This window comes from Nansenia antarctica (assembly GCF_963989245.1).
Source record: "Nansenia antarctica genome assembly, chromosome: 20".
Classification (NCBI taxonomy): Eukaryota; Metazoa; Chordata; class Actinopteri; order Argentiniformes; family Microstomatidae; genus Nansenia; species Nansenia antarctica.
The window spans coordinates 10,009,001-10,021,050 of record NC_137693.1 but is presented as its reverse complement, the minus strand read 5'-3'; the positions used below and the strand labels follow the sequence as shown (position 1 = coordinate 10,021,050).

The 12,050-nt window shown below is 45.2% G+C and overlaps 1 protein-coding gene across 1 annotated transcript; it reads left to right on the top strand.

The window, feature by feature from the left end:
- Positions 1-841: 841 nt before the first annotated feature.
- Positions 842-11,433, top strand: sar1b (secretion associated, Ras related GTPase 1B). Its single transcript, XM_080549841.1, has 7 exons — positions 842-1,001; positions 6,585-6,660; positions 7,770-7,889; positions 8,384-8,449; positions 8,595-8,698; positions 9,112-9,243; positions 9,593-11,433. The coding sequence occupies exons 2-7, from the start codon at positions 6,603-6,605 to the stop codon at positions 9,707-9,709; spliced, it is 597 nt and encodes a 198-aa protein (XP_080405967.1). The 5' UTR covers positions 842-1,001; positions 6,585-6,602; the 3' UTR covers positions 9,710-11,433.
- Positions 11,434-12,050: the final 617 nt, after the last annotated feature.

Here is a 12,050-nt window from a genome sequence, read left to right as displayed (position 1 = left end):
CAGGGATCAACGCGAACAGCCCCGAGCATGCGCAGTTGGTGCGCGAACAGCCCCCCGAGCATGCGCAGTTGGTACACGTGGCATTTCCGCTCAGAGTGTGTGTCCAGGGGATATCCCGTGTACTGGAAACAGGGGGAAAAGTTGAACAATTTCATCCTGTGTGTTTTTCGTCCGTTGACATTGAATTAAAAATAACACAGGACCCGTTTACTGCATTGTGACAAGCTTAACACGATTAACAGACGTTTCATCACCTATCAAACTAAAGGTTAGCAGTGGATAAGGTGAATTCATAATGTGTCAATTTGACTTGATATCTCCTAGAGAGCTACGGGGGCAATTCTTTCTCAAGTTCAAGAAGTTGCTCCTTTTTAAAATAGTCTCAGATGCCACGTTGTGTGGGAGTTGATGCAATGTTCTCTGATTAATAAGCTTAAATTAGTTATTACAGCAAATATATTTTTTCGTGACATCTTGATGTCAATAAATCGTGACGTTAGAATTATACGGTTCTATCTCCGTTTAGGGTAGTTCAGAGATATTGAGCGTCAAAGTTTTTACATTCCATTGTTTTGTGAGATGGAACCTTTGTATTTTATGAATTACTAACTCAAAAATGTCAACATAAAAAAAAAAACACCACACAGGCGTTAATAAACACCTAATGGATCAGATTATGGAAAAAAACTCAATTTTGACCAAAAATGGAGATAGAACCTTATTATTCTAAGCTCACGAAATCTCTATAATGCATTCTATATCTTTTTTGTACCCCTATCGGACAGATTAGCGTGCGACACCAGTCGGAAGCGGCTGAGCTGCCTTGGGGAGGGAGGTGTTGGACAGCCATTACTGTGTCGTGGCTCTGGAACAAAACACCAAGGTAGAGTCGAAGGCGTCAATTGAACCAATTTTGACCCAGGAGGCTTCTGATTTTCATGGTTTTCTAACCCTAAAAGCAACGATTATTTAGTCAATTAATCTACACTTCAGATAAACGGGTAAGTGTTACTGGGGCTAGTGAACTAGTAACTAAGGCGCTGTGGGTGAGACAGTCTCTCTCTGCGTAGCTAGGCGCTAGCCCCTGTCAAGGCTAAGCTAACCCCGGCCGTTGGTTGTTCGTTGTACACAAGTGCTTGAAAATAATAATGTTTAATGTTTAATAATGTTTATAATAAGGTGTCAGTCTGTCAATCTCATAATGAGGGGAGAAATGTTCCCCTAGCCTAACCGTGTACATTAACATTAACCGTGACACTGTTGAACTTGTTGTTGAATTATTTCTGTGTCTATTGCGATTAGGTAGCATGTTGGCTAACTTCTCCCTTCTCCCCTGCCTGGTTCCTAACGTCCAGATCTGGTCTGTCTTCGCTTAGCCTGGCTAGCAGATTCTCCCTCTGAGCATGACACGTATATGTAGTCCAAATTGCACCACCCCAACCCCAATCAACATGGCCCATCGTGATCACTTTGGGTGCCCCGATTCCGTCACAAAAACGATCCAGAAGATTTTGCTCTTAATTAAAACGCTCTGCTGGCGAGAAGAAGTGTGTTGTGTTTCAGCTGTCCATTTAATATATCAGCAGCGATCCTCCTGATGGTGTTGTTGGACGTTGCCATTGACATATGGATGGACACCGTGAACAGGGGGGGGTTGTGATTGACATTGGTAGCCTAACGTTGTTTTGGGAATCAATGACAATGTCAAACCCGATGGATAGTTGCGTGGCGCATTCCCTTTCAAAGGGCCTTGGTCTCTCTGGTATGTCAGACAGAACCTCATTCCTCGTAGAACATTTGTCCCTTGTGAGTGGAAGTGCCTGTGACACTTGCGATTGTCTGGTTGTGATATCTCTCTCTCTCTTGACGTCTAGACTACAACTAGGCTACCTCCTAAACTTAAATGGCCATTGGAGGGAGATCATCATCATCATTCATATTATTATTCATATTAATAATGGTGGGCGTACAGAGGTCTGGCTGATGTGATTTTGTCTTTTGATTTCCAATCATTAGACTAAATGTTTCAGATCACATTTATTTGGGTGATTTTTGCTTTGCTGATGATTTTTGAATTTGAACGACTGCATTGGTATTTAACTTTCCCCTCAGTCATCTTCGGCTGTTACAGAGCTAAATCTATTTCCACAGATTAAAAATTCGAAATTAATTAGGTCTAGGACGCCTTCGGCTGCAAACAATGACTTGATTGTTCAGTCTATGTAAATGAACACAAGCGAGTTATCCGAACATGCTGTGGGTGAGGTCTGAGGTGAATCCACATTCTGTCTTCCCATTTCAGAGGGTTGCAGAACAACGTGAGAACACGCATACATGTATATTCTCGGCTGCAAGAGATGTTTGTCCTCATATCAATCCTCTGTGTGGAGTCTCTTTGCACAGACGTGAGACTACTGTAAGTCTAGCCTTTTCGCTAAGTAAACCTCCTCTCCTGACCTCATCTACTTACCGTGATATTTAAACATCTTGTAACATGTGTAGGTTATGTGCAGTCAGACAGATGAATATTACTTGCATTTTTTTCCTGGTTTGTTTTTATTCTGGAATACGCATGGTTAAGTTTAGTTGAGCTGTACTGTACCCAGGGACTTAAAACGTGACTGTAATTTGCACTGCCGAGCATCTGTTGGTGTCGTCACATGAAGCCAGTGTCTTTATGGTCCCCATTATGGAAGATTTTAGGGCGATTTGTTCCGTATTGGGCTCTCTAGTCGTTTCTTGTTTAATGACAGGAGGATGGTAGCTTAATAGCAAGTGCAGCTGGAAATCTACCATCGTAAAACCTTTGAAAAAATGTTTCTTAATATAAAGTGCATCATACATATAGGCGCTTAGATGCCGGCTACCCAGCTGAGCATATCCGGCATTCACAGTTCACAGCCCCGTGTCACGTCACACCACACGTGGGATCTCCCAGCCCGGCCAGCATTGTGTCGGCTCAGCGGCCACCGGGGCAAAGGGAGCGAGCCCCGGCCAGGGAGAGGCTGAGAGCAGAGAGACCAGGGAGAGGCTGAGAGCAGAGAGGCCGCTACTGCTGCTGCTGCTGACGTGTAGCTCAGCTGTATTTGCATGGTCTTGACCTTTGCCTCCTCCGGTATACTTTAGCCCTGGAGATGTTGGCATGTTGCATAACTGGAGCCATGGGTCGCCCTCGCCCGGCCCTGGCACATTCTAGTACCGGTAGTCCTCTGTGGCTCAGTCGGTAGTGGGTTCGATCCCCGATTGGGACCGTATATACTGTAAAGTGTATGCACTCACTGCAATGTAAGTTGCTTTGGATTTGCATATATTATTATTATTATTATTATTATTGTTAATAATAATAATAATAATAATATTAATATTACGAGAGAGTGAACGAGAGTAGTAAATGTCAGGCTGTTGTGAAAAATACCCTACGTAGCCATTTTTTTTTATTTTATTTTTTTAGAGAAGCTCTTATGCAGAGTCATTTAATCGCGTTTCCCCGGGGACTGTGAAAAAGGAAATAAGACACTCTGAATAAGGTCTTCCTGACAACAGCATTTTGTTGTAACAGAGAAAGCTGCACAGCAAGTTTGTTTTGTTGTCATTGAACAGTATAACAGGCCAGATATGTGTGCCAGATAGATCTGGTGATGGGGGGGGTGTCCATTTCTAGACCCTCTGTCCATTTTCTCAGTGTTGAGACATACACACAGACACGCACACACACACACACACACACACACCCTCCCTCCCTCCCTCTCATGAAATCGGCCTGTTAGGAAAGAGACAGTGTGTGAACATTGGTCTGAACTGCCTGTACTTCTGCCTGTTGCGCCCATCTGGAACGAGATAGTAGCTGTGGAGTAGCGCCCGGCCATTGATTGGCATTGTGTTTATCACCTGCTGCTGGAATCCTCCAGATAGGAGGAGGACGAGGAGGAGGAGGAGGAGGGGGGGGGGGGGGGTAGGTCGTCATCTCGCGGGGGCCAGAAGTGTTGCCTCCCGTTGCGACATGGTCCTCTGTGGCTCAGTTGGTAGAGCAACACAACACTTCGATTCCCGCTGGGAACCATCGGGACCATATATAGTAAAAAAAATGCATGCACTCACTGCAATGCAAGTCGCCCCCCCCCCCCCCGCCCGCCATACACACAATTAAAAACCCCTGAGACACGTCGATGGTAGCCGTCTGCACTAGCTTTAGAGGTTTGCAGGGCTCGACATTAAGGCTTGTCCGCTTGTCCGGGACAAGTACATTTTATGTTCGGACAAGTGGACTTCCTCCTGCAGTTGTCCGATGGACAAGTCAAAACAAAAAAAGAAATCAATATGTATTAATATCTGCAAAACATTAATTCCTCCTTCCGATCTGAATAGTCCCCCCAAAAAAATACAAGCAAAGTGATGCCGCGCCTCATTTTCGCTGAGGCTATTTCAGTCTCTCGTAGTTCGTTATCGTCATAATTCGCTTAGAGCGCACACTGCGTTCAACGTCATAAAGAGACCAAGTAATTTGATTGGACAAAAGGCATTCCATGAGTGCTGATCAGATTCCAGAGCGAGTTTACGAACGCAGCCATAGTGTAGCCTACGTTGTGGGTCTCCTGTCACTAGTGCCATTCGCGTGAACGCATATTCGCTTCTTCTCAATGTAGTTCTATATTTTAGGTTTGAAGTTTTAAGACCAGCACATCGCAATGCGAACTTCAGAATGACACTAATGATAGATTTCTCAATTTGAATATAGGATACTATCCAAAAGCTAGCAAATAAGATTGCTTCCATTGGGGAGAGACTATAGTTAAAAAAAAAAAAAAAGTTAATATTCCTAGATATTCATCCCTTTTGTGGCCAATAATCACTGATTACCTCATCGTAATAATTTAAAATAATTACAAAATATTGTTTAATGAATACATTTGAAAATTAAGGATACATCATTATCAAATCAATAGTAGTCAAATGTGTTATTTGCATACACATACACTCACTGGCCACTTCATTAGGCACACCTTGGGGTTGGACCCCCTCTTTTGCCTTCAGAACTGCCATAATTCTTCGTGGCATAGATTCAACAAGGTGCTGGAAACATTCCTCAGAGATTTTGGTCCATATTGACACTAATATCACGCAACAGCCCGTCTGGCACCAACAACCATGCCAGGTTCAAAGTCACTTAAATCACCTTTATTTCCCATTCTGATGCTGGTTTGAACTTCAGCAGATCGTCTTGACCATGTCTACATGCCTAAATGCATTGAATTGCTGCCACATGATTGGCTGATTAGATATTTGCGTTAACAAGCAGTTGAAAAGGTGTACCTAATGAAGTGGCCGGTGAGAGTATAATATATTATTATTAATATTATTGCTTTTTCAAAATCTTTGGATTTGGACAAGTAACTTGAGCTCTCGGACAAGTAAAAGATAAGTTCACTTGTCCGAAGGACAAGTACCTGAAAAAGCTTAATGTCAAGCCCTGGTTTGTTTAGATGTACGGAGAGCGCAATTTCCACCGTCAACATGTGATTGGTCGGTAGACGTGTCTGTCTGTAGAAGACCCTCCTATGGAAGGTGTTATTCCTCCCTTCTCGACGTTCTCAATAGCTGGATTCATTCCAGTGAGCCGAAGACAATTTTCCACCTTGGTGGACAATAAAGTTATATTCAATTCAATTCACTCCAGACAGCGTTAGCTGGTACGGATTGCTCGAGAAGAGGGGGAAGGTCTCTCTCTCTCTCTCTCTCTCTCTCTCTCTCTCTCTCTCTCTCTCTCTCTCTCTCTCTCTCTCTCTCTCTCTCTTCCCCCGCCCCCCCCCCCCGACTGGACACCTTCCACAGGCTAAACACAGACTGATAGCAGGCCTGTATAAAGCGCCCAGGAGAATCGGTTGGTTAGGTTTACCTGTGGAAACGCCAGCACCTAATACCATCTCATTAGTTGTCCCCATGTCATGTCACTGAATACTTCAGTGTGTTCAGAGATCTGTGAACGGTTCTCCCTCACAGGACCAGCCTCCCCCTATCTAACACAGATAGGCCTAGTCACTGTTTGTCTTCAACCAGGGATCTGTGACATGTCTGGTCTTATCTTCTCCTAGCTCGTATCCCATCTGGTCTGTTTGGATCTTCTTGTGTGTTATCTTTTTGCGCTCCGAATTATCTTCTTCTCAGAGCCCCCGGGGGCTTGTGAACAGTCAAACATTCAATGTCGTCATCGTCTCTTGTCATCATGTCATTGCATGTCTCTCTCTCTCTCTCTCTCTCTCTCTCTCTCTCTTCCTCTCCCTCCCTCTCTCAGGGAAGTTCTGGTGGCAGCAGAAATCAGAGGGGGACTCCATTCCGTGCATTACCGTGAGCCCGTCCTCTGATTTCTACCTCCGCCAGCCTCCCCCTGGCTCTCCTGTATCATCCTGTGTGTATTTACCTCTGATTTAGGTTTTAAGATTTAGATTCAACTGATCTGGCAGCAGAAATCGGAGGGGGTACTCCTTTCCGTGCATTACCGTGAGCCCGTCCTCCGATTTCCACCTCGGCCAGCCTCCCCTGTGTGCTCCTGTGTGTGTTTACCTCTGGCCTCCTCTTTTGTCTTGCAGGATTCACAAGCTCCGGATATGTCCTTCATATTTGACTGGATTTATAGTGGTTTCAGTAGCGTACTGCAGTTTCTAGGTAAGTGTGTATGCACGCTCGCTCACACACACACACACACACACACTCACACACACACACACACACACACACACACACACACACGCACACACGTGCACACACTTCACCATCAGTGCAGGTATAATACTGAAACGGTCTTCAAATGGCTGAGCACTGATCTCTCCCCTACTTCTTGTTTACCTCATCACCTCTGATGTTGGAACTATCGTTCTTAGTCATCATTAGTCACTTGTCCCTCTTGTGGTCGGTTGTGGTAGTGACCTGATCAGGTGTTGTTATGCTCTATGCCCTACATCACCCCCCCCTCCACACACACGCACACACACACACAAACTGCTAAGCTACACTTAAATCAAACAGATCAAACCTCCCCATCCCCCACTACCTCCCTCTACAGTTTCTCTACTCTAAAAAACAACATCGTACCAATGTTATGATGACTGAGGGATAGACGATCGATCCACGTACTTAGACAAATGTATTGGTTGTAAGTCGCTTTGACGACGGCGATAGAGGCGTTTGCCAAACGGCGACAGTGTTATGTAATGTAATGTAACGATCAACAACAGCCAGGCCCAGGCACCACTCCCTGAGGCCTCTGGAGTTTCTGTGGCGCTGGTTTAGTGACTCCTGCTCACCTGGTTGGACAGGTAACAGTCTGCCGGGGCTCCGTTGAGTCAGACGATGTCGTCAGTCAACCGAGAGCTGACTCAGGGGAGAAGCGATAAGCGGTTGACTCACTCAGTCACTCGCTCGCCCGGAGGACAGCAGCGCGAGTGCTGAGCATGGCCTGTAGGTGGCGCCGATCAGCAATGTTTTTTTTTCCTCTTTTTTTTTTAGATCTCGAATAAACTCGTTTCCTTCTCAGTTACCTGACAAAACAAGTCTGAACTCGATGTTCCTACTTTTGACTTTGTCCCCCTTTTTTTTTTGCGGGTGAGAAGTCTATTGTATCCTATCATCTCAGGGCAATTATGAACTTTCTAAGCCAGACAGTGTAAAACGATAGGAGCTTCTAACGTCCTTTGTTGTCTGTGTTCAAAGGAAATATTTTTCCTCTGGCTTGTTTTTTCGTTTTTTTCATACTCCTTTGACATTTATTATTTCAGGACTGTACAAGAAATCTGGCAAGTTAGTGTTTCTTGGACTGGACAATGCTGGCAAGACGACGCTACTGCACATGCTCAAAGATGACAGACTGGGACAGCATGTGCCTACCTTACATCCAAGTAAGTCTGATGTGTGATGGTCAAGCAGGTGATGGTCCTCCTCTCCTCCGTCCTCCACTCGCGTCCTACTGAAAACCCACTGGAGGAGAAGGTTGAGGCTCCTCCCCCTTACATATTCTCCTCCAGTGCTTCCTGGGGAGGGAGAGAGAGAGAGTCTTGGTATCTCTAGACTTTAACATGTAAATTCCTATACCATTACCGTCTTTCGATATGTACATTTCCATCTGTTAACTGTAGATAATACAATATAAATGTATATAACAGTACACACAGAATAGGTCAAGCAAGCAGCTCTGAAATGGTCTCAAAAAGCCTTGTGTGATTCCATGGACTCTTGTCCTACTGCAGACGAGACCTCATCAGACATCATTACTGTATGTGTGACCTAACCTCCCTAAGCCTTCTGGGAACTGTAGTGAGGAAGTGAGGGACCCTCATAGACTGTTGATGATGTGTGAAGTTTCCCAGTGTAACTGGGCTGTTTTACTCCCCAGCATCGGAAGAGCTGACGATCGCTGGCATGACCTTCACCACCTTTGATCTTGGAGGCCATGCACAAGGTGTGTGTGTGTGTGTGTGTGTGTGTGTGTGTGGGTGCGCATCGAATAAATGTTTCTTGTGGTTCGCAACACTACAACTTTGCACTGATTTCTCTGTCCCTCTTTCTTTCTCTCTCTCTATCTCCCTCTTTCTTTCTCTCTCTAGCTCGCAGAGTGTGGAAAAATTACCTCCCAGCCATCAACGGTATCGTCTTCCTGGTGGATTGTGCGGACTTGGTCAGATTGGGCGAGTCCAAAACAGAGCTTGATGTGAGTACGGTGTCCTGCTCCCCGCTGCCAGACAGACTGGGTGGATGTTGTTGTGTAAGATCCATTGCATGATATTGCAGCATGATAGGTCTGTACATTTACATTTTTGACATTTAGCAGACACCTTTATTCAAAGCGACTTACAAAAAAATACATTTATCTAAGTAAGTGAATCATCTATCCGTCAGTCATCACAAGAAAAAAAGAACTCTATGCTAGGACCAGGGGGCCACTGGCAGTCCCATTTTACTGTCATTTATTTACAGTAGAGAAACAGTAGAGTAGTGGGGATGTGGGAGGTCTTTGGGAGGGACAGTTAAGATGTAGCCTGAAGGCGGAAGACAGGTAGTGTGTAGTAACACTGTGTACCTAACCTCTTTCCTTCCCTGTCTGGTGGGTGTGTCCTCCCCCAGGCGTTAATGACAGACGAGACCATTGGAAACGTGCCTATCCTGATCCTCGGCAACAAAATTGACAGACCAGAGGCCGTCAGCGAGGAGAAACTGCGGGAGCTGTTTGGATTGTACGGACAGACAACGGGCAAGGTGAGGCAGGGGGCCGAGGGACGTTTCTGTCAGTCACGGGGTGGGGGGCCTAGGGACGTCTCTGTCAGTCACGGAGGGGTGTGGGGGGGACTGGGACTGATACTGTGCCACCGACTTATGTCATCCCAGTGAATCATCATCCACTCGCTTATTAGATTTATTCAAATCTGGTCTGTGTTTGAGCATGCAGGAGTTGTTTTGTCTCTGTGGGTAACGTGATGGAACACTGAGAAGTGGAAACATTCCTAGCAACAATTAGTTGATTAGCTATTTTCAGGCCTCCCTCCTCCCCGCCTCCCTCCTCCCCGCCTCCCTCCTCCTCACTGCTGTGTTTTGGTTTGGTTTCCAGGGCAACATCCCCATGAAGGAGCTGAACACGAGACCCTTGGAGGTGTTCATGTGCAGCGTGTTGAAGAGGCAGGGCTACGGAGAGGGCTTCCGCTGGCTCTCCCAGTACATCGACTAGAGCCCTGCCCTGCCCTGCCCCGCCCCGCCCTGACCAGGCCTGACCACCGGAGGGCGCCACCACGGAGCCGCCCACCCTACAACAACAACAACACCACCACCATATTCAGTCCCATGTTTGGTTATAAAAGTCTGCCTCTTCCGCTTTCAGAAAACAAACCAGTACAACAACTTGAACCCAATAGACTTTGTATTGGTCGAACATGTTGGTCACACACACGCACACACTTACACACACACACACTGTCTCTTTTTTTTCTTTCTCTCTCTCTCTCTCTCTCTCTTTTTCTAAGAGAATAACATAGCATCGATCAAGAAATGTTTAAAAAAGATTATACAAATGGATGAATGTTTTCTATTTTGTTTCCCTCTGGTGCCACCCCCCCCGCTCCCCTCACTCTGCCGTGACACACTATTGGTGTGACGAGTGCATTATAACTGTAAATCTGTATATGATTCTAATGGTATAGCCCCCACCCATCTCACCCCCCTGCCCCCACCCCAACACATTCTGAACAGTGAGACAGTAGAGAGTTGAGTAGTTGTACACATTTGCAATACACTTTTTTAACAGGAAAGACATCATGCAGACAGACATGTGACTAGTATTGAATCATCATGTTTTTGTCATTTTTTTCTCTCTCTCTCTCTCCATAGTTTTCTCCTTTTCTTTATTTTTATTTTTACATGGTTTCAATAAACATATAGAATGTGGCCACGTTAAACAGCACTCACCTTTAAGACAACGTGTCTGTGTTGCTGTCTTTTTTCCTCTTACGAACAGGGAGAGCCTTCATTTATATGTATCGTATTGGCAACGTTGCGGTTTGTTTGTCATGACATGTATTGGAACTTAAAGGTAATTCAATTGGGAACATGGCTATTTTCTGTCCATGGACACTTAAGTAGTTTAAAGGCTGTTATGGGTGTCTAGGCAGCACACGGACCTCAGGTCTCTTCCAACAGCCTGAGAGAGGCGTTGAAGTCGTAACGCCGGGGCCTCACCAGACACCTCTACCTCAGCGGCGCGTGTGCGCGTACTTCGGCGCCGGTGTCACCAGGTCAGAGCACAGCCTCACACAGCCCGCTCGAGCTGCGCGGCTGCTCTGACCTGTTCACATAGGCGTCGAAATGACGCGCACACGCGCCGCTGAGGTAGACGTGTCTGGTGTGGCCCAGGCGTTATGTAGCGCACCGCGGACACGATCAGAAAGACGATATTTAACTGTGAAGGATTTGATTGACAATAGCTTGATAATAACATGCAGTAAAACAAACAGTCGGTTGGCACAACGTAACATCTAGTAGCTGTCGCATGTTAGAAAGCCACGTATGGAAGAGTTTCCCAACAGCAGACCGTGGGGGAAGTATATATAGTGACCAAGGTTAGATAGGAGGACTAGTCCACCAGTGGGAACAGGTGTACTTTAGGTATGAAACCTATAAAAGTAAGGGACCATATGAAATGTACACACGACCACCGTACATGGAGTTTTATAAGCGGTTTCCTTGATCAATGTGCATTATAAGAGACTATTATGCATGCCTTTGCTCTTGATTTTTAATGACCATATAACAGGAAAGTACAACACGAGGGATAAAATGCCAAATTACAATGTAAGGAGAACCGAATCTAAAAAAAGAAAAATACTTTTTTTTTTGTTTCTTTTGTTTTTTAAGAACCATAATGGAATGGCGCATAATACACTTTTTTTCTGTTCTGTCCCTCTTCTTTGTGTCTCTTTATTCCTTCATCATGAGCTGCTCCGATAAGGGAGAGATTTACTGTTGTTTGCATCATGAATTGTAATAAATGTTTGCAATGAACAACAACAGGCTTAATATCTGTGGTCTGTCACTAAGAGTTATTTTGGTGTGTTTCCCTTTCTTCTCATCCCATCTTCCATTCTTGACTGTTGTTACTGCAGTGACACCCAGGTCCCATCTCAAACGTCTTTCCTTGTGTCCTCTCTCCTCACCTTCTGCTCTCGACACATGGGAGGAGAAGGTCTGGGGGGAGGAGCCCCACACCCTCTGCTCCGATGGGTTTTGAGAAGGAGATGAGGACAGAGGATGGAGGGATGGAGGAATCAAGGAAATACCTTTCAGATTTGGGCTGCGTTTAGATACAGAGAATGCAAAATTTCTCCTTTCCTGGTAGCTGATCCTTGACCTTTCCCTTTCATTCTACTAGTAAGTATAGTATATATATATATATATATATATATATAGTATAGTGAGGTCAAGAAAAGGAGGGATTCTAGAGGATCTGAACGCAGTGCTAGACTCCGTTGTCATGTGACTGACATCTTCTGTCTTGTTAGTTCTTTATTGACGCAGAT

Bases quoted from the DNA above. Each gene is read 5' to 3' on its own strand.
- sar1b (XM_080549841.1), top strand. From the start codon at position 6,603: ATGTCCTTCATATTTGACTGGATTTATAGTGGTTTCAGTAGCGTACTG. The intron at 8,450-8,594 runs GTGTGTGTGTGT...TTCTCTCTCTAG, and splicing joins TCTTGGAGGCCATGCACAAG to CTCGCAGAGTGTGGAAAAAT. The intron at 9,244-9,592 runs GTGAGGCAGGGG...TTTGGTTTCCAG, and splicing joins ACGGACAGACAACGGGCAAG to GGCAACATCCCCATGAAGGA.